The following is a 26667-nucleotide window of genomic DNA, read 5'->3' as shown; positions in this document are numbered from 1 at the left end:
GTTAATAACCTTCCTGGTGTTAGATATTTGTTTAATGATCAATAGTGGCTTCTATTCCTATCACTGAGTATTTCAGAAAGTAGCATAACCAAGTCAATGTTTAACTGGATTCTTTGGGTCTGAAATGGCAAAGTTGAAGGGAAGTCTCCATGGAAACCAGCCTCCCAGGAAGTGGCCAAAAGGGTTAGTGTGCAGTGAAACAGAGCTAGAAGGATGCCACGAAGGAAATGACTGCTTTGTAAAGCCAGGGTAAACTTCTGAAATGCCTTGATTAAAATAAGCTATATTAAAGACCCCAAAACCACTTCCCTCGCCACTTTCCTCTGAATGTCTTTCACATGAAATGGGCCTGAGTCACTCTAAGACTCACCCTAGGGTGATCAAAGTAGCACCTTTGCAAAACAAAGAGGTAGAGACTCCCTCAGCTGGCCGTGTGGACTTTGCATTCAATCAGAATTTGGAAGAAAAGACTTCATATTCACTGGCAAGACTGCAGGACCAGAAAAAAGCTTTGGAAGGGCAGCTGCCACCTTTACAAGAAACCTGGTATGGAAGATATTCTACAGGTAAACATAAAACCCAGCATGAGATGTGTGTATCTGGACCAAGGAGCATTATTAATAGATTTATCTGACTGTCTCCATGATCTCAGAAAGTTTCTAAATTCCTGAAATGTAAAGGAATTTAGGCTATCTTTGAAAACTCAAACAAATCTTTCAATGAGGATTGCATGTCAATTGAAAGTATTCTGGGTGCATTAGAATGGGAGTATAGACTGTACAAAGGGCTTTTCACCATTCCATATAAGAAGGATACATCATTTTGTTTCAGCTCAGTTTGTAATGCTTTCAATGTTTATACCTAGTTTTGCCAGACCATTAAAATTACATAGATACTAGTGATAAATGATAGCAATCGTGTTTCAGTTAGATTCTAAATTTAAATCATTCTCTCCAGTATAGTTTAATGCACCAGGCTTTGTGGTTTTGAAAGCAGCACTTTAAGAGTGAGTTAATTCTAACATGAATTTTGAAACCACCCTAAACAGAATTGATTTATTGCAGTACAGAGGAGTGGATGAGTCACCCTTTTCCCAACCCCACATTCCTCATGGTCATCTGCAGAACTAACAGAATTCTTTCCCATTATGATTGGAAGCTCTGAGCCTGAAGTGGCCGTAAATCCTGGGATATTTTATAAGCCATGTAAAATGTTTTATGATGACCACAATGATAATTAAACAGACATTCTCACTTAGAAAAATATATGTTTATTATATATATATATATGTATATATGTATATTGTTTTCCCTTTTCTTCACCTTCTGGATCAATAACACAAATAAGTTTCCCTTATTGGATGCCTTGTTCAGAAAGCCTCACATTCTAGCATATCTTGCCTAGAATGATTTTTCATGGCTATTGTCTGCAGAATTGATAACCTTTGGTTGTTTCTATACGGCCTATTTTTATGCTCTTTAAGTTCTTCAAGTTCTTAAGCACATGGATGGGAATTTTCCCCTTAGGAATTTTTTAATGATAGATAGATGGATAGGTGATAAGACATGATTTAAAAAATGGAGCGTGAATGTGTACTAAGAGTATGCAATGCTCCTATTGAGGAATTCCCTTTTTATCCAAACCCCCATTGAGAGTTTTAAGATTTTGATGACAGAGAGAGACTCTGTCTCAATTAAAAAAAAAAAAACAGATTTAGGTAACTGAATAAATGGTGAGCTTACGTCTGAAGTGACAAAATCACACTAAAATAAATAACAAGGAGATCACGATTCTCATGATCTCCCATATTCTTACCCCAGCTTCATCAAATACCAAATCAAATGACCTTGGGCAAGTTACTTCATCAATTTTTTTCACTTGTAATCAGGGGTAAAAATAAATGCCTGACACAGCCTATGCCATTTGAGGAAAATCTAATTAAATAATGGAGTAATGTCACTAAAATAAAAAAAATAAATAAGGATTAGTAAGGCTTCTGAAAAAATAGCTAAAATACTTACATTTTTAAATCCGACATGTTTGTTGTTTCCATCCTGCTCAATATGCTGGCATCTTTTCAAAAGAAAATAAGGACATAGTTTCCATCCCACTAAAAGTCAGAGAGAACAAAGTCCTTAAAGTGGTCATTCACATGTCTTAAGGAGAGAGATGCATAATTACCCAGGGATTTTTCCATGTATTTTTTTTATTTTTTTAATTATACTTTAAGTTCTAGGGTACATGTGCACAACGTGCAGGTTTGTTACATATGTATACATGTGCCATGTTTGTGATACACCTAATGTAAATGACGAGTTAATGGGTGCAGCAGGGATTTTTCCATTTAAAATGCAAAGTGGGGCTGTAAAATAGTCTATGAAACAATCTAGAAATCAGAATGTGTCCAGATTGTTAAAAGGGAAGGACAAGAACTTCATTCATGCAGTGTTGGTCATGGTAGCACTCCCAAGAGCTCAGGACAATCAAGCTGGAAAATAAAATCCATAATGGATCTGTTGAGCCTCTCTGTTTCCTAATAGAGGCTTAACTCTGTATCCCCAGCTTGTTTCATCAGGAAAGAATATTGATATGCTGTATTATAGAGGCAACCTGTGGAAACTTTTTTCACTAAAGGGGCTATTGAATTGTGTTCACACATACTCCATTTCTTTCTCATTTCTGTATAATCACCTATCTATCTATCATCTATTTCATCTAAGAAGATTATTTTCATTTTTTAAAGTTATATATTTTTTCTGATGTCTTATATTTCGGGGAGGAGATTTTATGCAATTAAAACAAGTCAATAAATTTGTATTTTCCAGGCCAAATTCTGTTTGAAAAATAACTGCAGTCAACATATTGGTAATTTTGTAACTCTTCCCCTAAGTATGAACCTGAGTAGGAAGTTAGGAGAGCAGATATTAAATCCCAGGTCTAGACTAAAATAGTGTCATTTGCACTAATGTAGGTTCCCTGCTTTCTGTGTTTCATCTCCACTTTCAACCCACAGGTTAGATATATATAACTGAAAAGGTACAAAATTGTGTTGACAAAGTCTAGTAACTAATGATTGCTTGATTTAATAGTAAATTATATTTAATGTCTTATTCCTGTTTCTTCCCCAATCATTCAAGCATCCAGGGACCTGTATTTTGACATCCCACTGGAACACAGAGAAACAAGTATTATTAAAAGGCATCCACCCCAAAGACTTCAAGTAAGATGAATTTAAAAGGCTTCATAAGGAATTTCTTGGATATAATGGTAACATTCCTTTTTAAACTATAATCATCAAAGAGGGATATTGATAATGACCAAGCTATTAATGAGAATGTTCTTAAAGAAAAATGTCATCAATCGCAAATACTCTATTACTTTAAGATTTCCTTTAGCAATGATTTCGCTTTTAAGACCAGCCACCGAAAGAAGCTAGTAGCAAGGACATAGGTATGATGGAACTCAAGAGGCTTGAATCTACCACTGATTAGTTGGGTGACTATGGGAAAACAACTTGTAATAAATAATAACAGCTACTACTATTTAATTACACCCTACTACAAGTCAGATACTATACTAGGCAATTCAATCTATGTCATTCATTTAATCTTCTTAGCCACCTATGAAAAAGGAAGAATTATCTTCGTTTTATACGTGCTAGTCAAAGAGTTCAGTAACTACCCCCAAGACTCACAGAGGCCAGATATCAACCAGGTCTCCAAAGTCTGTACTTTTAACTGTCAGCATAAGTAATTTCTATAGTCCTTCTATCTTTAACCTTTTATTGTTCTAGATGTTAACTGGTTGTTTAAATTCCGGACATTGGATTCCGAGGAAGCAAAGCAAGAGCTTTAAACGCATTCACCTTAATAAATATTTAATGGGTTCTCTGTAGCTAGCTATACATTTTAAGAACTCTCAACCTAGAAAGGGAATGGGTAGATTGGAGTGGTCCTTGAAAATGAGCATCATTGGAAGGAGGGTTTGGGACTGTCTTGTGAGCAGGATCTATCACTGACATTTGAAGCCAAATCCCACCTGCTACACAATTCACCCAGATGCCTGGACCAATCCCAGGGGTATTGGAGCTCATTTGTTGGGGATTATTTCTGTTTCAGTTGGTTTTTATTTACCTGTCTTCTGCAGAAGCTCACAGCCATTATTTGAAGTGATCGTATCATTTTGTCTCAAAAGAGTATCTTTTCCCAAAATATTAGAAACTATCAAATCATTATTTAGATAAAGAAAAATAAAATGAAATATAACAAATTAATATCTAATTTACAAGTTTTTACAAATCCTCTAGGTAAACAGGACAGTTTTAAAATGTGTTTTATGCGTAAATCAAATACTTGCTTTCAAAGGAGTGTGTTTAATACATGTTTCTGTGAAGCCTCTAAGCTGATTAGTTCAAATAGAAGATATTACTCTAACTAGTGAAAAATATTTGTCTAGTACTTTATGGCTCACAAGTACTTTTTATATCTATCAATCCTAAACAAAGGAGGTTAGGTTTTGATTTTCTCAATAGTCAAACAAGCTCAAAAAGAGAACATTGGTATTTCAGAGTCAAACACTGCACCACCACCCCCATACACACACACCCTAACCAACCATCTTAAAAACAAAGAATCAAGACAAATGAATTATTTCAGTGCAAAGACTATGCCTTTTGTTTCTTCAACTTTTAAGTTCAGGGGTACAGGTGCAGGTTGTGCAGGTTTGTTACATAAGTAAATGTGTGCCATGGTGATTTGCTGCACAGATCATCCCATCACCTAGGTATTAAGCTCAGCATTCATTAGCTGTTCTTCCTGATGCTCTCCCTCTCCACCAACCCTGACAGGTCCTAGTGTGCGTTGTTCCCCTCCCTGTGTCCATATGTTCTCATTGTTCTGCTCCCACTTATAAGTGAGAACATGTAGTGTTTGGTTTTCTGTTCCTGAGTTAGTTTTGCTGAGGATAATGGCTTCTAACTCCATCCATGTCCCTGCAAAGAACATGATCTCGTTCCTTTTTATGGCTGCATAGAATTCCATGGTGTATATGTACTACATTTTCTTTATCCAGTTTATCATTGATGGGCATTTAGGTTGATCCCATGTCTTTGCTATTGTGAACAGTGCTGCAATTAACATACACATCAATGTATCTTTATAATAGAATGATTTATATTCCTTTGGGTATATACCCAGTAACAGGATTGCTGGGTCCAATGGTATTTCTGCCTCTAGGTCTTTGAGGAATCACCACACTGTCTTCCACCATGGTTGAACTAATTTACACTCCCACCAACAGTGTAAAAGCATTCCTTTTTCTCCACAACCTCTCCAGCATCTGCTGTTTTTTGGCTTTTTAATATAGCCGTTCTGATTGGTGTGATGTGGTATCTCATTGTGGTTTTGATTTGCATTTCTCTAATGATCAGTGATGTTGAGCTTTTTTTCATACGTTTGTTGACTGCGTGTATGTCTTCTTTTGAGAAGTGTCTGTTCATGTCCTTTGCCCACTTTTTAATGGGGTTGTTTGTTTTTTTCTTGTAAATTTGTTTAAGTTCCTTGCAGACTCTGGATATTAGACTTTTGTCAGATGGATAGATTGCAAAAATTTTCTCCCATTCCTTAGGTTGCAAAGACTCTGTCTTATTCAATCTTATGTCTTCAGCCATTAATACTTAATATGAGATCCACAAAAGTTTGTGAGTAAAATGAATGAGTAAATGAATGACAGTAAGACCCATTCTCCCTGCTGGAGGGGGGATAAAGCGCTCAAAGTGCACTCCCTGCTATTGCAGACCTGTAATCACTGTATTCGAAGTGTGTACCATCACTGTAACATGACTGTATTAGAAGTCTCACTGACTAGCAAAAATAACTAACCTGATTAACTAAAGGATATAGGAATGTTTTATCGAACCAAAGATCTGGGAGACACCTAAGCTTCGGGGAAGAATGATACCTTGGAACCTGAAATGCAGAGCTCTCTCAATCCCTAAGCTCTTCTCTGTGCAGTTGCTATACTCTTTCTCCCCAAAGATCAGTTTTCTCTGTTCTTCAGGTACACAATGAAATATGGCCACCCTGAGCTTGTATCTTATAGTTCCAGTCAAATGGACAGATTGGCCTTTTTGACTCCAATTCCAGATTCCTAGGAGAAAGGATATTGGCTCAGCTTTGCTCATGATTTCAGCTCTGGTCCAATGAGCTATGGCCAGAGGATATGCTCAGGCAGTAGATACGTGGGCAGAGTCGTTTCCCCTGTAGACTCTGGAGTCAGCTCCCAGAGAGGAGGGAAATCACTAGAAACTTGGCAGACACTCCCAAAGAGATCAGCTATAATTATCTTCACAAATGAAGCTCAGCACATTTTCCAGCACAAATGAGTTTTTGAGAGAATAATACATGCTGGGTCCTCATGACATGCTAATTAATAGCCTAATTTCTGCCAAAGAAAATTCTAAAATTATTTTAAATTATTAAACCAAATCTAATTGTATGCTAAATTATTTGAGTTATATTTTTGGCACCTTCTACTTCCTAAACATCTACTCCTCAAATAAAGAGCAAGTCATGAACTAGCGCTATCCAGCCTGGAGCTGAGAGGCTTTGAGAGCCTCTGCCAGGGAACTCTGAATCAAATGGGCCTTTTTATTGAAGAGTTGATTAGCACTGTTCCCTCTGGCCTCATCACCTTCTTATCCAACCATTTCAGGTCTAGCTTAAATTGGAGGTGTTCCCCCCACACATATAGTGTGTCCTCAGATGATCTCCTTGGATAACTGTCTCATCTTCAAATACTTGTCCAAACCTCGCTGTCCCTATAAGACCCACCCTGACCAATCAATTGACATTGCAACCCCCGTATCAGCACTCTTGAGTCCCCTGGCCGTTCACCAGATTCCCAAATCTCCTAGCAGACGCTTCAACTGATTATGCTGACCATTTGTTTCGTTTGAGAAGTCAAATAATCCAGAAGTCTTTAGACAAATGATACTTATATTATAAAGTGAAAATAAGGTGTCATTCTAATCAATTCTCTAGCAGTTCCTTCCATTGTGTTCTCTTTGAAGAAGATGAAGTGAGGCATCTCACTTCCTGGGCAGGGAAAAGGAACATGCACACAAACCCAGAATTCTGAGGCAATTTCATCTGACTGGTTTATTTAGCGGAAGCCAATTTCACCAACAATTTTCTGCAGTGCTTCTCAAATCAAGTGGCAAATGATTTAACAAAGAGATCTCAGTTGCAATGTTAGTTGCTGCCATCTAGTGGCTTTTGTGACGGAATAGTGTGATTCCTTAGGCTATTTGCAAAGGCCAGGGAGAAACTCAACCTGGAGAGAGTTCTTGAAGATATCTACCACTGAACCCTTATTAGAATTGTGTGTTTAAACAGAAAGGCTGAAAATAGAAGAAAGAGATCTGTGATAACTACATATTTATACTATCAAAGCAAAAACTTGGTCCATGAATTTATGGATAGATGAGTTTAATAAAACTAAAAATTCTTGGCTTCTTCAGACTCAATTTTTCAAAAATATTCCACAAAAAAAAATCCTCCGTAGTCTATTATGATGTCATTCCTTTATTCACTTAAGACAATATAGAAATCAATGGCCCCCAACCTAGAAAGAAATCATCAGAATCCCTGGGGGAGTTTTGAAAATATTTATTTCCAGGACATACCCCAGACCTGTTGAATCTCAATCTTTAGTGAATGGGCCAAGAATTTCTGGTTGTTTTTTTTTTTAATCCCAAAAAAGTCTGATGATAAGCCATTTTGGAGAACATATAGTGCAGAAAAGAGCTTTAGATTTGGAGCTGGACACACTTGCGCTTAAATCCTGGAGATGCCACTGTCTAGCTGTTCAACCTTAGACAAGTCAGCAACCTGTCTGAAATGGGGAATCTTCATAATTATCCACGGAGTTCACATGAAGATTGAACGAGATTACATATTTATAACCCTGGGCATGGCGTGCATAATGGCTGCAAAGGCATATAGGCCTAATGAGAAAGAACCAAATCCTAAACACTGCATGTCCAGAGGATGGCACAAACACTTGTTCTCCCCAGCTTCCAGAAATCCCCCTTCGGTCATTCCTGATTCTTCCTCCCACAGGTGCCTTGAGGGGCTCCTCTCCCTTGGCCTCCTCTCCCCTTCTCCTTCCCCTTTTCTTGCAGTGTTCTGACTTGATCAGCAGCTGCCTCTTGTGCCAGCAGGTCCCATTTGCTTTGCATCTTCATGTCCTGCAGAGTTAAGAGCCAGGGGAACAGACAAACTCCTCTTACTAGGATTGATCTCCTCTCATTGCATCTTTGCTAAGTCATGTTAAAAGACTCACTTCCTGCTCTGAGGTGAGAACGGAACAGAGAACCACTTCCCACCACAAATGCAAATTATTACCTGGTATATATCTAACATAAAGATGAGCTCTTCCCCCTTGTTGTCTCTTCTTTGTCTCCACATCCTTTGCCCTTCTTCTCTTCCTTACCAGGTCTACTTTGGCCTGCTCCAGCAGAAAGGACTGCTTGGTGCTCTCAGTCCAGGACCAGGGACCTAGAAGTGGTTGTACAGGGAAGTAGTGGGGGACCCAGGTCATGCTCCCCATTACAGGTGCTGAATATCCAGTATCTATCTTCCGTGGTTCCACTCTCTCTTTTTATCCTGGTCACCTTGAAAGCCAAGTTAACTTCCATATCTACTCCCTTAATAATGCAACAAATCACACTGAAACTAAACCATTTTAAATTAAATTAGCATGTGCCTTCAGCGTTGGACTAAGCTGGGAGTAGGGCTCACGCTCTTTGCTGCAGCATGATGTCCTCATGGTTTTCCTCCTACTTCTTGAGCCATCACTTCCCAGTCTCCTTGGCCAGCTTATTCCTGGGCACCAGCCTCACCACTGGAACTCCTGGAGTCTGCAGTTGTTGGCTTTTCTCTTCTCACTCCTGACCTTGCCCATGACCTGGGCTTCACTCATGCTCTACTCTGGAATTATTCCCCAAAATCTCCAGCACAGACCTCTCCTCCCAAGCTCCCTGTATAACTCAACATCTACACTGGCCTGTCTTAAAGGTGTCTCAAACTCAATCTACTGCACACCAAATTTGTATTTTCCTTCTACATCCTACCCAAACTAGGTCTTCCTCTGGATTGCCCATCATAGGGTATGATAACACCCTCCATTCATTGTACTGTGGACTCTACTCCCCTTTACTAACCATAATGAATCTGATTTGGTCAGCTTTAAACATTTGTAGAGCTCATCAATTTCCCTCTCTCAACCCCAGCCCATCATCTTTGTCCTTCTAGCCGATCTCTCCACATCCATAATTATTCCTTTCTAGTTTCCACACTGCAGCCAGAGTGACCTTTTTTAAAAAAGCAAATGTAATCGTGTCACTCCTTTGCTTAACACATGTCAGTGTCTTCTCATTGCTTTTAAGGGACCACTATCTTAATGGCCTGTCAGGCCCTGAATGACCTGGCCCCTGCCTCATCTTCCAGCTCATTCCAAGCTGCTGTTTCACTTACTGTAAACTGCAGCCAACCGATTTCTTTCCATTCCTTCAAGAGATCATGATCACTCCCCACCTCAGGGCTATGGCACAACTTAGTTCCCTAAAAACTCCCAACCTTCCAATTTCTACTGAAAAGGTAGAAATTGGAAATTAAGGCACTTTCTTGAACTGCCTCCCTAGCCCTTTCCCTCCTGCCTTAGTTTGCTAAGGCTGTAACAGAATACCACAAACCAGGTGGCTTAAACAACACAAACATATTGTGTCCCAGTTCTGGAAGCTAGAAGACTGAGATCAAGGTGTCCATAGGGTTGGTTCCCTGTGAGGCCTGTGAGGAAGATCTGTTCCACGACTTCTCCTAGCTTTAGGTAGTTTTCTGGCACTCTTGGGTGCTGTTCATTGGCTTGAAGAACCATCACCCCAACCTCTCCCTTCATCTTCACATCGTGTTCTGCCTGTGTGTGTGTCTGTGTCCAGATTTCCCCTTTTTTGTGAGGACGTTATCATATTGAATTAGGGACTTGCCCTACTCCGGCATGACTTCATCTTAACTAATTATATCTGCGATGACCCTATTTCCAAGTAAGTTCCCCTTCTGAGGTATGGAGGGCTAGGGCTTCAACATATGAATTTTGTGGGGAGGCAAAATTCAACCCCTAACACACCCTACTTTTCAGGTGGAGTCCTTCAGTTATGTAGTGTCATAGTTCTGCCCTGCAGGTTTTTTCTGCCCTGCAGGTGTGTAATTATCACTTGAATAATCACACAAGCAAAAGTACATCTATTATGCATAGATTGTAAGCTCCATGAGGGGCCACATCCATTTTTGGTGACCGCTGCATCCCCATGTCTGGCATGTAGCAGTCATTAAGTACTCACTGAAGGAACAGATAAACTCTGTGGCCCTCCACGTTCCCCATTGCATGTCAATGTCAAGAGAACAGGCCTTGTCTCCCAAACCTGCTTGATCACTTCTCAGTGCTCAGCTTCTAAGGCAAGAAGGGCCGGAGGCAGACCGCTTGACATGAATTGCTGCCCAGTCTTAGTGACCCCCTGAAATGCCAACATGATCTCCCCTATCAAGCCAAGCCCCTGCCAGAAAAGGACATCTCTAAAATGTGTTAGCACACTGCAGTTTCATTTTAAATGTGTCTTGTAATCACCAGTGATTACTACTAAGGAGCTTCTCTAGAGATCTTAAAAACAGATTGCTTCCCTAAGGGCTGGAATAGTTCAGCTGGGTACCTAAGGGATGTGTGAAATAAAATAAATTCCTCGTGCCTCTTTTATCTCTAATATTCTAAGATCCTGATGGTTTGAAACTTTGGACATGGTCCCACAATGCAGACAGAAGAGGATCTTAGTCTCCTAACTCTCTGACCAACACTTAGATCAATAAGGCACTGTCGACAGTGCACTAGAATAATAAAGAACCCAGATAGTTTGAAAAGCCTTTTGTACCAATATAACCGTAATGCTGTTGGAATCACCTTTCCTGTATGCTCTCAGAAATAAGTGCCGCTTTTGCAAAGTGTTAAGACAGTTTAATGTCTGGCTTTTGTGTTTCATCATCTCATGGCATGAGGAATGCTGACTGCTCTAAACGTTGAACTTCTAGAAGCTTGAACCCATTGACCTGCCACGAGTAATTACTTCAGGAAGACTCCTGAGCCAGCGAGAAGCCAGGACAATGCACAAAGCAAAGGTGAGCTGCAGCAGCAACCTGACAGGGAGGTGAACTGGGGGTGGGCGACACAAGATTGGGGCACTGGAGCACACTGGTCCTTTCATGCATTCTCTGCATGGAGGAGTTCAAAGACAAATCAAACTGTTAAGTCATTCAGAGTGAGAACTTTTCAAAGCTATTTATTCTCTTCTGTGCATGCCTCCAACTGGCAGTGGCTGTTACCTCTTGCATGACCTCTGCGCCCTTTTCTGCTTTGTGTTGAAAACAGGGCTATGTAGATGAGAAAAGACTTTTACTTAGAAATTGGTGATTCTGAAGTTTTCAAATCTGTGAAAAATTCAGCATAAGTCCTCCCTTTCATTCCTCCCCTCAGTTTAAAACTTTCTCTTTGTTCTCAGTTTGCAGGAGAAATCTTATCTACAAGTTATTCCTGACTTATTTGCCACAACCTCACCAAAAATTAATCCTGGGAAATGTCTTCTGTGTATCTTTTCCCTGCTATGCACTTATAATGTTCTGTTGACTAGAACTCCCCTCACACAGAAATGAAAGCTGGGAGGTAGAGGCAGATTTTCAACACTTTCCACTCCTAATTTTGTTTTGGAGCTAGCTAGGTGCTGCTCTGTGGGGGCTGACTTGATAAAGATGTCCAGGTGCTGTCACATCCTCAAGCCCACGTTTGTGGTGCTGACAGCATCTGTGGAGATGACCCCTCCCTGAGGTTCATATCAGCTGACAGTCACTATCCACATGGCAACACATCACCTTTCCTGGCAACAGCAAATGACAAATGAAGGTATATTCACCTCTGGCTGCCCTCAATAACTGTCTGCACTGTCCCACTGGAGTTTATGATGCACCGGCGGGGAGATGTTCAGAGTCACAAATAATCAACTTCAAATCCTCCCTAAACTGCAATATTCTCCAAGGCTTATGCTGGCATATGGAAATGCACTCTATAGAAATAGGTTCCATTTCACCATTCAGCAGCTTCCCTCTCATTTCATAGCCAGCCAATTAGTCAATGGTAGAAGAGGCAGGGAGAAAAAGAAAGTTTTCCTCAAACCAGAACACATTTCTGGGGAGGTGGTAATAAGCGTCTGTTTACAATGGAAATGATATCTTGTCAAAAATGAGATGTGGAAAGATATTCCCATTTAAGGTTTACAAAACTCTACAGCAACCTAAAAAACTACATATATACACATCAAAGAGCCACTTCATTCATTGATAGTGACACAAAGGACTTGTCAGGGACACACAATAGTCCACTTTTGTCATGAAAAGATATCTCTATGGGTTATGACTGATTAAGATCTGACTCTGTTTCAAAAAGGATCTAAACTTGTGAATTGCAGAGTCAGTAACAAATTACCCCATACTAACAAATGTGTTGTCTTTCATAGCAGGTACTAGAAAAGAAAATGCAAACTCCAATGTATACTTCTGAGAACAGACAATATTTGCATAAGATGCAAATGCTGGAAATGATCCGTAAAAGACAAGAGGTAAATACGAGAAGAGAAAAGAGTGTCATATTTACCAAATTTTCATCACATAATCACTGCCCTGCCACAAGAATATATCAAGCATAGAGAGCCAGTCTTTACTTAGCATTTTAAATATCGTCATTGAGGTTGAAAGTTCAACTACTAAAGCTGAGAAGAATCAGGAAGATTCCTTCTGCTGAAAACCTTGTTGAGTCTTTTCTAAGTTTTCAGTCCTATCAAGGATGTATCTGTGTCTCAAGTCTCCATTTTTAAAAATAGTTGCTCCTATGACGCTCTGGACATAGGAAAATGGGGTTAGATCATTTTTCTTGGTTTAGTGAAAGGAAGACGGGGTGAGTTGTTCTTTATTCTGATACCTAGGCCTCTCTCTATAATTCTTGCCATAGAATTATCTAACAAGAAAAACCTCTTGTAAAAAAAACAACCAACCAAACAAACAAAAAAACCCTTTACCAGTAATACCTATAACTGTCATATTCCAAATTCCTCCCTCTAGGCAATGAGCCTTTAGTTACTGCTCTCTGCGACTCCAATCATATCAGCTAGCCTACAGAAACACACTTTTGTAAAGGTCCTCATCCTAATTGAGCCATACCTTTTTGAGACTGGGCGCACTCACCTTTCTCCTACCAAGCCTGTCAATAAAGAAAGTTCCCATACCTTCTAATAGGTAAAAGGAAACCAGGTTCTGGTTAGAGGACTGCAGATGTCTACAGATAAGCACACAACTTGCAAAGTGGCTGATCTGTTGATCTATTCTGGTGAAAGTAGCTTGGGAAGAACATTGATCATTTATGGTTGATGATTTTCAGGCCCAAATGGAGTTAAAGAAAAGTCTTCATGGAGAGGCAAGAATTAATAAGCAAAGTCCAAGGGACCATAAAGCCAAGAAAACCCTTCAAAGCAACCCACGGAATGATGACCATGACCTTCTAACCATGTTGCCTGATGAAATCTTGAACAGAGGTCCCGGTGAGTTATGTACAATTTTTTAGTAAAATATTTCAAGTGTTTTCAAAACTTCATCAAATAAACTACCAAGGGAGGGACATGGTGAGAAGACAGCAAACAGCTCTGAGCTCTTGCTGAGATTTTTACTTCCCGGAATATAGTGGGCATGTTGTCATGTAATTTTGGATGGCTGGGAGGAAAAGACAGAAGCTTAAGCTTGGTAATTAAATGTCTCTTTCTTTGTATGGGTTTAATATGCTTTGCATGCTTCATTGCAAGCCTTGCCTCATCCCTAGAAGGAGAAAAGACATAATAGCCTCATCTTGTGGTTAGCGAGAATGAAGCATATGAAGAGATATTGCCTGCAGTCACATCGCAAATTTGCTTCGGCAGAGTTGGTACCATATGCAGACACTTATCTTCCCGACTGCACCCTTTTCTGTGCAGGTCAACCCTCTTTGGCACATTCAGAATTTCTAGAATGAATCACTGCCCAACCTAAGCTTGCTGTTCCTGCTGATCTACTGGCTCAGTGGACCAGGCCTCTAATGTCACTCTTCCCTATCTCCCTACAGCTGGTCAGTCACCAAGCCCTGCTGATATCACCTAGCAGTAAAATCTGCCCTTTCTCTTCCATTCCCAGTAGTATTGCCTTAGGTATGGCCCTGGTCCTGTTACACCAGGGCTCCAGCTGCAGCCTCCTGACTTGGCCCCTCCCATTAGGTCTTACTGTCCATCCATCAACGATTCACTTCAGTGGTTCTCCATGTGGTCACCAGACCACCAGCATCAGCATCACCTGGGAACCTGTTAGGGCCCAGAGTGACTGAATCAAAAACTGCAGGGGTTATGCCCAGTTCTCTGGGTTTAACCACCCCTCCAGGTTATTGTGATGCCCTTAAAGTTTAAGAAACACTTAACTTTAAGTGATTCTTAACTTTACTCGGTAATTAAAGTATTACCACAGACAAGCATCATCAGTATCACCTGGGAGTTTATTACAAAAGGCAAAATTGGAGGTCGTACCCCAGACCTACTAAATGAGAACATGCATTGTCTCAAGATTGCCAGATGATTCTCATGCACACTGAAGTTCTAGAAGCACTGCACTAACATCAGAGTAATCTTATAAAACGCAAATCTGACCATGTCACTCTCCTGCTTAGAAAAACAAAAATCCTCCGTGATTCTTGTCAGCCTGAAGACAACATTTAAACTCCTTAACATGGAGCTAAGTGTGATGACTCATGCCTGTAGTCCCAGCTACTCAAGAGGCTGAGGTGGGAGGACCACCTGAGGCCAGGATTTCAAAACCTAGCCTGGGCAACATAACAGGGCCCCTGTCTCAATAAAATAAAATAAACTCAACATGGGATCCTAAGACATTCAGGATCTGGTCATTGCCTACCTAGCCTTTCTAGCTTCATTTTCTGCCACTCTCACACCCTGCCCCCACATTTCAGCTGGGCCAAATTGTTTATGCTCTCAGATCGCTCTATGCTTTTTAATGGACAGGCTTGTCTCCAACTTCTACGCTACATTGCCCCACCAATTAGAGCCCCATTAAGTTTTCCTTGTTTGTATTTCCCCAGGGTAAACCCACAGTTGAAATTTCCAATATTGTTCACACACACAGATTGCTGTGCTGTGGGCCAAATCCCCACATCAGCAGGACTGACCCACCACTGAGAGAGCTGCAGAAAAGCTGGCTATGTCTCTGGAGGTCTTGAACTTCTAAGATGCAAAATTGCCTGCTGAAAGAGACACTGCTCCTACTCGGAGAAACAGAATGCTTAATCAATAAGTTAATTAAATAAGAAAAGGCTGAATAATTGAAAATCTACTTGGGGCATCTATTTAACCTATACTCCCAAGTCTCAGAATGAAATATCCTTTGTAGTCACATAAACAATTTTTACCATTTAAACCATACCTTAAAAAAATATGCAAAACAACCAAGAAAAAAAGCCTCAGCTAAAGTTAGACACTTAAGAGTCATCACTTGAGAGCACGCCAAGAAAAACCAGCATTGGCGAAGTCCTTGGAAGATGTCTCAGACCTGGAGGGGACCAAGGAGAAACTGGCACATGCAGAAAGGGGTTTTCCTCTGCTCTCCTGATGCTTTTTAAAGCTGCTTCATTTTGTTCAAGCTAAGGTTTGTTGAGTGCTTACTATAAGCCAGGTACTGTGGTTTGCCTTTAATATGCATTGTCTCTTTTAATTCTCACACAGCCTAGAAGGTAGGAGCTACTATTAGCCCCAGTGTGATAGAGCCAGGATTCAAGGTCAGGTCTTTTTGACCTGCACTCTCACACAGCCCCACCAGGACACCAAGGACTTGAAACTCTGTCAAGGACAGCTTTGGAAAAGTTTGCAAATGTGGGGGTTGTGACTCCTTGACCTTATTTTCAAAGAAGGCCGCACTCTGCGACTTCTGAAAGGAAAGTTAAAGCAGCTGGCAGACTTTGGAGCTCATGTTCTCCTGGAAGTGACGGAGTGTAGAGAAGGGAGAATAGAAGGAGTAACTCAGGCAGGAACCAATTCAAGTGCCAGTGAGGGAGGCGTAGCTGCATCAGTAGTGCACAAAAGCTCGGTTATGAGCAGAACCACCTGAGGAGCTTCTCAAGAACACCCAGTCATGCCTGTAATCCCAGCACTTTGGGAGGCAAAGGTGGGCAGATCACCTGAGGTCAGGGGTTCTAGGTCAGCTTGGCCAACATGGTGAAACCCCGTCTCTACTAAAAATACAAAAATTAGTCGGGCACAGTGGCGGGCATCTGTAATACCAGCTACTTGGGAGGCTGAGGCAAGAGAATCACTTGAACCCAGGAAGCAGAGGTTGCAGTGAGCCAAGATCATGCCACTGCACTCCAACCTGGGTGACATAGCAAGACACCCAGTCCTGTCTCCCAGCTTCATCCTACTGAATCTGAATCTCTAGGTTGAAGGTGAAAGAATTTTACATTTTAAAAGTTCCTCAAGTGATTTTGAACATTAACCAAACTTAGATGGACTAGATAACCCTTGAGAACTCTTTCAACACTTTAACCATATGAGAATCTTTTTCTTTGTAACAACTTGTGTGCGTGTGCGTGTGTGTGTGTGTGTGATACACATGACAAAATGAGCCTGGAAAATGTAGATTTTGCTAGTATGACATAGAGGGAACTCTAACTCTTCCTATTATAATGATGTCATAATTAACTAGACTCTTAGAATGACATGTCTGCATCAACTCACTTGCCTATTGCTGAAGTTGTTGGAAAGAGAAGTAAGGCAAATATCACTGGAAATTTGTTGATGATGGAGAGATTACAATGCCTACAAAGGATATCATTCTGTCCTGTGCTGCAGTGTTCACTGTGCAGCCCTGTACATGTAAAAGTGTAGGACATTGGGATAATAATGGATACAGCTAATATTTACAAAGTGCTTCTAAGAATTTTAAATGCATCATTTAATCCTCATATTAACTCTACAAGGTGAAAATTATTACCATCTCTCTTCTACAGATGAAGAGACTGGGTCCAGAGAGGTCCAGTCACATGTGCAAGGTCACAGCCAGCCAGTGAGAGGTGAAACTGCTCAGGGATGCACTCACAGGGCACCTGACTCCTGAGCTGACAGCTCTCACCTCTGCGCTCGGCATTTGTCCTAGCAATGATTGCTTTTTATTTATTCCCAGAGAGCATCTTTGATTTCTTTCCGTGCCTTCTAAAAGTAGTTCACTTTCTCCTACAAATGGAGTGTAGCTAAGATCTTACACTTATATAAGCATTCTGTTATCAGGGTCTGGTCATTAAGCATTCTACTATCATGGTCTGGTCATTAAGGTTCCTCTGTAGCAGTCTCCTCTTAATGACATACTCGCCCGTTCTTGTTCCCCTGTTGAAAGGTGAAATGAGGGTTGTGGCTCTCTTGTGAGAGAAAAGTCAGTCGCTGCTTTCTACTGCATCTTTAAAACAAAATCTCCCATGCTTTACATATATTTTACATACATTCCTATAACAAATTACATACACAATCATATGACAAACCACATATAACATATACATAGTGAATTTCACTCTTTTTGGTGTGCAAGTCTATGAGATTCAATGTGTTTCTGTGGCTCCTACCCTTTGCTGAAGCTGTGACATGAATGAACATAGAGGGTGGGAAGAGCACTGGAACTGACCTCAAAGCCCTTCCCTGAGTCCCAGTAGTGCATCTACTAAATGGAAGCTCCATGAAGGCAGGGACCTTTTCTTGTTCCTAGAATAGTACCTGACACATGATAGCCTCTCAATGAATATTAACTGTATATTTTTCTATATAATTTTATTCTAGAGAGAGAAAGAATATAGCTAAATTCTAGTTGTTTAACCTCCAGGAACCTCAGTTTCCACATCTGTAAAATGGGAATAAAGTATTGTATACCATGTAAAGTTTATGTAAAAATTAACATGTATAAAAGCACACATAAAATGTAAAGTGTGGCCAGGCACTTTACAGGCCATAGCTCATGCCTGTAATCCCTGCACTTTGGGAGGCTGAGGAGGGTGGATCACTTGAGGTCAGGAGTTCGAGACCAGCCTGGCCAACATGGCAAAACCCCATCTCTAATAAAAATACAAAAAATTAGCCAGGAGTGGTGGCACGCGCCTGTAATCCCAACTACTGGGGAGGCTGAGGCACGAGAATTACTTGAACCTGAGAGGCAGAGGTTGCAGTAAGCCGAGATCACACCACTGCACTCCAACCTGGTCGACAGAGAGAGACTCTGTCACAAAAAAACAAACAAACAAACAAACAAACAAACAAAAAAACAGAAGAAGTGCCATACAAATGTATGGGAATATAGATAAAACTGAAGAAGGATAGAAATGATGTCTTTTTTTTTTTTTTTAAGACAGAGTTTCACTCTTGTTACCCAGGCTGGAGTGCAATGGCATGATCTCGGCTCACTGCAACCTTCGCCTCCCAAGTTCAAATGATTCTCCTGCCTCAGCCTCCCAAGTAGCTGGGATTACAGGTGCCTGCCACCACGCCCAGCTAACTTTTGTATTTGTAATAGAGACGGGGTTTCACCATGTTGGCCAAGCTGCTCTCGAACTCCTGACCTCATGATCCGATTACAGGCATGAGCCACCGCGCCTGGCTAGAATTGATGTCTTATAGTGAAAACAGTCATATGCTTCAGGGATGTGTCACTTTGAATCCATTATTTGAATGTCAGCTTCAAAATTCTGGTCTTATTTGGCCACCTGCACTCTTTCTATAAAGAATCTTGTTTTGTTTTATTTTTTAATATAGCTCTGTATGTGAAATTCTGGGTTTGATATAGTAGTGATAGATTTTTCTGAAACACATATTATAAAATACACAACCATCAAAGAGTTTTCATGCTTTATGTGATTCTTCTACTACCTAAATCACTTCCTACTTTTCCCACTGACAGCTGTTGCATTCCTCTCTCCCTAAATTAATTTTGGAGTAGGATACACTTTCCTTTACTCTGCTCACCCGAAACCCATTTAGGTTTTTAAAGACTGTGTTTTTATTTTTTAAAGTCTATAAACCACAGAGAATTAAACAAGGATTTATAAAAATGTAACAAGTAATAAGAAACCTAGCTCAGAAGCTCTCAAATTCTAATGCTGTATACACAAAACTATGTATGTAATACTTTATGAGTGACAAAGGATTGATTTTCAAGGATGAAACTGAATATTTGAATTTTGTCTCATACACTAACATCAGACCTGAATTTTCATAACATCAAGGGTGTTGTGGGACTTAGGCTATCATTAATATTTCACTAGATCCCACCACAAACAAACATTCCCCTTCTGTTTCAGAGCTCCTGCCGATAGCTGGATGTTCTAGAAAATTCCTGTTCCCAGTCTGAGTGGTACCTCTGGTAGTTCTTGACTAATTTGCAGAGCAGAGATGATTGGCATTCCTGAGCCCCAATGAATGGGGCCTTTTTTAGGTCCTCGTTACCAATACTTCCCATCTCCCAAAATTCTCTGATTGCTCGTTTGTTTATTCATTTATTCATCTATTTGTTCACCAAATATTTATTTAGCATATACCAAGTGCCAGGCATTGTGTGGTCGTTTCATTGTATGGTGATGAGCCAGGCAGATATGGTTCCTGGTTTTAACAAAGTGATGTTTAACAGGAGTATAACGGGTAGACCTGGTATCTGTGGAGTCAGGGAAAGTTTCCATGAGGAAGGGACATTTAAACCGAGATAAGAAGTAGCTAGATGAAGTGGGGAGGAGGGCACGTAAGTGTGAGGACCATGGGTGCTGCAATGTTGAAAGTGGTAATCAACCACAGCATGTGCCGAAGTCCTGCAGTGGGAAAGAACACGGTGGACTCTAGGTGAACGAGAGATTCAGAGAGTAACTGGAGATGGTTCTGGAGACATGGGCAGGGCCAAATCACACAGGATCTTGTAAGCCATGTCAGATAAGAATTTTAAACTCTATCTTAAGATCAATGGGAAGCCACTGATAAGGCAGGAGAGTGGCATAAGCAGGTTCATATTTTAAAATATCACTCTGTCTACACTGTGGAGAATGGGTGGGAGGGGAAAGTAAAAGGATGAAGGAAGACCAATTATAAGGACACAGCAAAAGCACAAGTGAGAGATGATGTTGAGACCAGGATAGTGGGGTCATGATCAGGATGGAGAGAAGCAGCCAGATATGAGATCTTTAGGAGACAGAATGATCAGAATTATCGGGTGATAGGTTAGATGTCAGTGCATGGAGAGGGTAAGGAGACCAGGTGGATTCCTGGGTTTCTCTTGAAGAATTAGGCAGACAATGGGGTAAAGGTAGTACCGTTTGCTGAATTAGCGTAGCCAGGAGCAGAAGCAGGTTTGTGAGAGAAAGAGAAGGTAGGGCTGCATTATTGCGAAGTAGATATCAAAGTGGAGATGTCCAGTTTTACAAAAACGTCCTTTGTAGCTTAGGAGAGAGACCAGGGCTGCAGACATTAATTAAGATGGTTATCTGCCAGTGCTATCTAAATAGGCATTATAATAGTATTCAAGGGGAAAAACTGGTAGCCTCTCACTGAGACCCAACAAATCACAAGGCATGAATTCTCACATTAAAATGCTTGTTTCCAACTCACCAGGCTGTATACATTAAATATGTGTAGCTTTTGTATGTCAATCACAGTTCAATAAAGTAGTTTTTAAAAATATGGTGCACAAGGTAAAAAGAAATACTGGATTTTCTTATATAATAGTACACAACTTCAGATATCAAGGGCTTACATAAACTATGCCAAAAGATTTAATAAACAATTATCATTAAGATGACATCCAAAAAGTTATGGTCGTTTCAACCAGTCTAGTGGGAAACTCTGGGCTTTGACCTAGGATTTTTGTTTCAGCTCCGAAGTGGTTGGGAAGATTTTGTTTTCTTAAAAGCCAGCTTTCCTGGAAGAAAGCTCCTGTTGCTTTCTGGAGTGCCTTATAAAGAATGCTGAGAACTGCTTAAATAAAAAGCTAAGGTAAATACATATGCACATAAAATCCCAAACTAAAAATAAATTGCCTCTTTTAATAAAAAGTATAAAGTAAAACAGAATGCCAGACTCATTGAACTTCCCAGTACTATGGGTCTGGAGTACAGTTTAGACATCTCTTTCTAAAAGGCTGCAGCAGGTGATTCTGCTATGAAGCCAGAGTTGATGTGAATGTCAGAAGTATATATTATGTGTCTAGCACATAGTAGATGTTCAATAAAAAGCACTACACAATGTCACCTGTGCAATATTCTTGCCCAAAATGTTTAACCTCAATTTAATCACAAGGAAATAATAAGGTAAGCTCAAATTTAGGATCATTCTGCAAAATAATTTATCTGGATTCTTTAAAATGTCAGCATTACATTAGGAAAAATGAAAAAGACAATGAAGTTGGAAGAGGAAACAGAAGAGGAGAAAGAGGAGGAACGGTGATGGGGTGTAGAGATTGTGGGAGAGAGAAAGAGAAGAAAAGGGTAGAACAGTATTCTTGAATTAAAGGATACTGAGAAGAGAAAATAAAATGCAAACCACTGCTCAATGAAATAAAAGAGGATACAAACAAATGGAAGAACATTCCATGCTCATGGGTTGGAAGAATCAATATCGTGAAAATGGCCATACTGCCCAAAGTAATTTATAGATTCAATGCCATCCCCATCAAGCTACCAATGACTTTCTTCACAGAATTGGAAAAAACAACTTTAAAGTTCATATGGAACCAAAAAAGAGCCCGCATCGCCAAGTCAATCCTAAGCCAAAAGAACAAAGCTGGAGGCATCACGCTACCTGACTTCAAACTATACTACAAGGCTACAGTAACCAAAACAGCATGGTACTGGTACCACAACAGAGATATAGATCAATGGAACAGAACAGAGCCCTCAGAAATGATGCCGCATATCTACAACTATCTGATCTTTGACAAACCTGACAAAAACAAGCAATGGGGAAAGGATTCCCTATTTAATAAATGGTGCTGGGAAAACTGGCTAGCCATAGGTAGAAAGCTGAAACTGGATCCCTTCCTTACACCTTATACAAAAATTAATTCAAGATGGATTAAAGACTTACATGTTAGACCTAAAACCATTAAAATCCTACAAGAAAACCTAGGCAATACCATTCAGGACATAGGCGTGGGCAAGGACTTCATGTCTAAAACACCAAAAGCAATGGCAACAAAAGCCAAAATTGACAAATGGGATCTAATTCAACTAAAGAGCTTCTGCACAGCAAAAGAAACTACCATCAGAGTGAACAGGCAACCTACAGAATGGGAGAAAATTTTTGCAACCTACTCATCTGACAAAGGGCTAATATCCAGAATCTACAATGAACTCAAACAAATTTACAAGAAAAAACAAACAACCCCATCAAAAAGTGGGCAAAGGATATGAACAGACACTTCTCAAAAGAAGACACTTATGCAGCCAAAAAACACATGAAGAAATGCTCATCATCACTGGCCATCAGAGAAATGCAAATCAAAACCACAGTGAGATACCATCTCACACCAGTTAGAATGGCCATCATTAAAAAAGCAGGAAACAACAGGTGCTGGAGAGGATGTGGAGAAATAGGAACACTTTTACAATGTTGGTGGGACTGTAAACTAGTTCAACCATTGTGGAAGTCAGTGTGGTGATTCCTCAGGGATCTAGAACTAGAAATACCATTTGACCCAGCCATCCCATTGCTGGGTATATACCCAAAGGACTATAAATCATGCTGCTATAAAGACACATGCACACGTATGTTTATTGCAGCACTATTCACAATAGCAAAGAGTTGGAACCAACCCAAATGTCCAACAACGATAGACTGGATTAAGAAAATGTGGCACATATACACCATGGAATACTATGCAGCCATAAAAAATGATGAGTTCGTGTCCTTTGTAGGGACATGGATGAAACTGGAAAACATCATTCTCAGTAAACTATCGCAAGGACAAAAAACCAAACACCGCATGTTCTCACTCATAGGTGGGAATTGAACAATGAGAACTCATGGACACAGGAAGGGGAACATCACATTCCGGGGACTGTTGTGGGGTGGGGGGAGGGGGGAGGGACAGCATTAGGAGATATACCTAATGCTAAATGACGAGCTAATGGGTGCAGGAAATCAACATGGCACATGGATACATATGTAACAAACCTGCACATTGTGCACATGTACCCTAAAACCTAAAGTATAATAAAAAAAAAAAAATGCAATGTATGATCCTAGATTGGATACTGGACCTAAAAATTAAAACACAAACAGCAAATAAAAAGTAGCTGTAACAGGCATTATTGTGACAACCATGGATATTTGAATATAGATCACATATTAGAAAACAGTATTATATCAATGTTAAGTTTCTTAAGTGTAATAATTGTATCATAGTTATGTAGAGAAAATGCCCTTGGTCTGAAGAGATTTGTAGTGATATATTTAGGGGGGAGGTGACTCTACAACTAATTTTCAAATGGTTCAGCTGGAAAGTATGCATAGATAGATAGATATATGCATATATATGATGAAAAATATTGTGGCAAAATGTTGATGGATGGGGTATATAGGTGTATGTTGTATTATTGTGACTTTTGGAAGATTTAAATCATTTAAAAAATAACAACTAAAAAATGTTTAATGCTCACAGAGACACCAGTTGAAATGTATACATATATATTATATATATATATAATTTTTCAAACTATGTATATATAATTTGAAAAACCACCAAGCAGATTATTTATTAAGCTAGGCACTTAATGAACAAATAAATCATTGCTAAGGCAAAAAATTAAAGAAACTTAATTTTTTTATAGGAAATTCAAAGAATACAGAATTTTTGAAACATCAAGCAGTGAATAACTACTGTCCCTGGAAAATTGGCAAAATGGAAACATGGCTTCATGAACAAGAGGCCCAGGGACAGCTTCTCTGGGACAGTTCCAGCTCTGACTCAGATGAGTTGGGGAAAGATGAGAAGAAGCCACGAGCACTGGTGAGGACCAGGACAGAGAGAATCCCACTTTTTGATGAGTTTTTTGATCGAGAATAAGAATACTATTCATTAACCTAGATACTGAGTGCATTGAAAGCTTGTTTTACGCTCAAAATCTTCCAAACTGATATATGAATTACTTTGAGGAAAGCAAATCACTTTGATAAAAAGAAATGATATCTTTAGAGTCTTACGATTAACAAGTCAGTCATATGTGCTGTTAACTATCGCTGCATAACTAAATGCCTCAAAACACAGGAGCTAACCAAGAGCCATTTTATTGTCTCACTTTCCTGTGGGCTGCTGAGTTCAGCTAGGTGGTTCTTCTGCTGTTCCCTTTTGAAATCTTTTGAAATTTTCATTGAAACTGGACTACATTTGGACTATTAGGACTGGAGTCATCCAGAGGCCCCATTAGGACACTGACACAGGGGGACCTTGCCCCCTATCCATATAGTCTCAGAGCATCTGCACATGATCTCTTCAGCAGGACACTGCAGAGATTTCTCTCATATGAGCCCAGGGCTCCCAAAAGCAATTGTCCCAAGAAGAGGAAACAGAAGTTGCCAGTCTTCTTAAAAGCTAGTCATAGAACTGACTTTGCATCACTTCCACCATGTTCTGTTGGTTAAAGTCATAGGCCAGCTTGGAGTTAATGCAGAAGAGGACTACACAGGGCATGAATGCCAAAGTGTGGTCCTTTGGGGTTCATCTTTGAGACTTGCCACCTCACCATGTTTTTAAAAAGAAAATTAGATTACATAAAACAAATAGATGGGCTGGATGTGGTGGCTCACACCTGTAATCCCAGCACTTTGGGAGGCCGAGGTGGGCAGATCACTTGAGGTCAGGAGTTCAAGACCAGCCTGGCCAACATGGTGAGATGCTGTCTCTACTAAAAATACAAAAATTAGCCAGGCATGGTGGCATTCGTCTGTAATCCTAGCTACTTGGTGGGGAGGCTGAGGCAAGAGAATTGCTTGAACCCAGGAGATAGAGGTTGCAATGAGCCAAGATCACTCCACTGCACTCCAGCCTGGGAGACAGAATGAGACTCTGTCTCAAAAGTAAAAAACAAAAAAGCAAGAACAAATAGATGAAAAAGTAGACTTGAGACAAATAAAAGTGAGTTTCTAAAGGAAAGTCACAGTAATGCTGCATTAAACACTAAGCTCACTTAGGTCACTTTCTAGTGAGCTAACCATAACAGAGAGCCTACAGGATACAGGTGAGATAATGTCATGTGTAGAAGATCGTTGTGAATTAAAGTTCAAAATTAAGACTTCTTAGATTATGATGTAGATTTTAGAGCTCCTTAAAAAATAAAAGGAATCTTATAAATGTTCAATTCTAAAGTTATTCCACTTAGAAAAATTCGCTTTTGGGACAATTTTTAAGAACTTTTGTGTAAAATGCAGCTCCATGTTTAGCATAATCTAAAAATAATTTTAAGCAATCCAGAATCTTCCAAGAATTTAGTAAAGCTTTAAAACAAAGCAAAACAAAAAGACCCTTTTATGCCTTACATGGGAAGCCTCCAAAAACAGAAAAAAATAGAGGAAAACACCACTTCAATTTGACATTCAATGCATTCACATCAGAAACTAAGAAGATAACAAGCCTGAGATGTTAGGCGATAAAAATTCATGTTTCTTCCAAGGACAGAAGGCTATTAGATTGTCCCTGGCCACATCTATTCCCAGTTCTTTGTGAGTAGTCTTCTTACTTTTTCTGTGGTAGGTAAGAAGCATATTTCCACCAAAAGAATGCATGCATTGTTTGACTAGCCAGCCTTCTAGAAAAAATGAGATCCTTGAGAGGATAAACAAATCCAACCTGTTCATGGTGTCCTCACTTATTGTGGTCAATCTGGAAGGCTTAAAACACAAAAAAATGGGATGGACAACTTTGAACACTAAAATTAGTGAAGCCAAAGGCACGTCTTCACCATTCTGTTCTGTGACTTGAAATTCAATTTCACGAAACCCACTTCCACAAGCTTAATGAACTGTGAGCTACATGAGGGCATAAACCATGTCTTCTTCCTATAGTATTCCTGCTTCCTAGCATGACAGCTGGCAAAGAGTTTATCATCAAATGTTTGCTGAATTAATGAATGTGTTGAGTTGACTAGTCAATTAGAGAAACACTTGTTTCTCTCCAGCTATGCAGTTGCTCACCCTCATTTCCATCATCTCACAGAAGGCTTGGATAGACAAGGTTGATTATACAGTAAAGAAAATGACTTTTTCTTCCAAAAGCTGTTGCCATTTATACATCTAAATGAATGGCCAAAATTAAGCATTGCCTTGGGATACAGGAACTATGTGTATATGCCAATAAGGATGCCATAGCTCAAAATACTTTTCAAACCTATCAGAGTGTGTTAGCTTCAAAAGAAAATCCATCCTAATGCCTTCTCTGTTTATTTGCCAGCTCCATGTAGAACTCCTTATAATGTAGTTATGAA

The 26667-nt window shown here is 39.9% G+C and overlaps 1 protein-coding gene across 5 annotated transcripts; it reads left to right on the top strand.

Annotated features, from left to right (window-relative positions):
• Window positions 1-201: 201 nt before the first annotated feature.
• On the top strand, window positions 202-26314 carry CCDC198 (coiled-coil domain containing 198). 5 transcript variants are annotated; one of them, XM_030811119.1, is made up of 7 exons: window positions 202-566; window positions 3138-3220; window positions 11139-11225; window positions 12617-12715; window positions 13531-13690; window positions 18561-18683; window positions 24019-26314. In XM_030811119.1, exons 1-7 carry the CDS (start codon window positions 344-346, stop codon window positions 24252-24254), a joined length of 1011 nt encoding a protein of 336 aa, XP_030666979.1. In that variant the 5' UTR covers window positions 202-343; the 3' UTR covers window positions 24255-26314. The 5 variants fall into 5 exon arrangements, with proteins under 5 accessions (XP_030666979.1, XP_030667014.1, XP_030666998.1 ...); XM_030811154.1 differs by lacking the exon at window positions 18561-18683 and having other exon boundaries at window positions 202-546; window positions 3138-3267; XM_030811138.1 differs by lacking the exon at window positions 18561-18683.
• The last annotated feature ends 353 nt before the right edge of the window (window positions 26315-26667 follow it).

This window comes from Nomascus leucogenys, chromosome 1a (assembly GCF_006542625.1).
Source record: "Nomascus leucogenys isolate Asia chromosome 1a, Asia_NLE_v1, whole genome shotgun sequence".
Taxonomy (NCBI): domain Eukaryota; kingdom Metazoa; phylum Chordata; class Mammalia; order Primates; family Hylobatidae; genus Nomascus; species Nomascus leucogenys.
This window is presented reverse-complemented; position numbering and strand designations above follow the sequence as displayed.

What these genes read in the sequence shown, in the direction of transcription:
- CCDC198 (XM_030811119.1), top strand. Translation starts at nt 344, where the DNA reads ATGGGCCTGAGTCACTCTAAGACTCACCCTAGGGTGATCAAAGTAGCA. An exon ending in GTATGGAAGATATTCTACAG is followed by an intron (nt 567 to 3,137) that starts GTAAACATAAAA and finishes CAATCATTCAAG; the next exon opens with CATCCAGGGACCTGTATTTT. An exon ending in GGACAATGCACAAAGCAAAG is followed by an intron (nt 11,226 to 12,616) that starts GTGAGCTGCAGC and finishes CTTTCATAGCAG; the next exon opens with GTACTAGAAAAGAAAATGCA.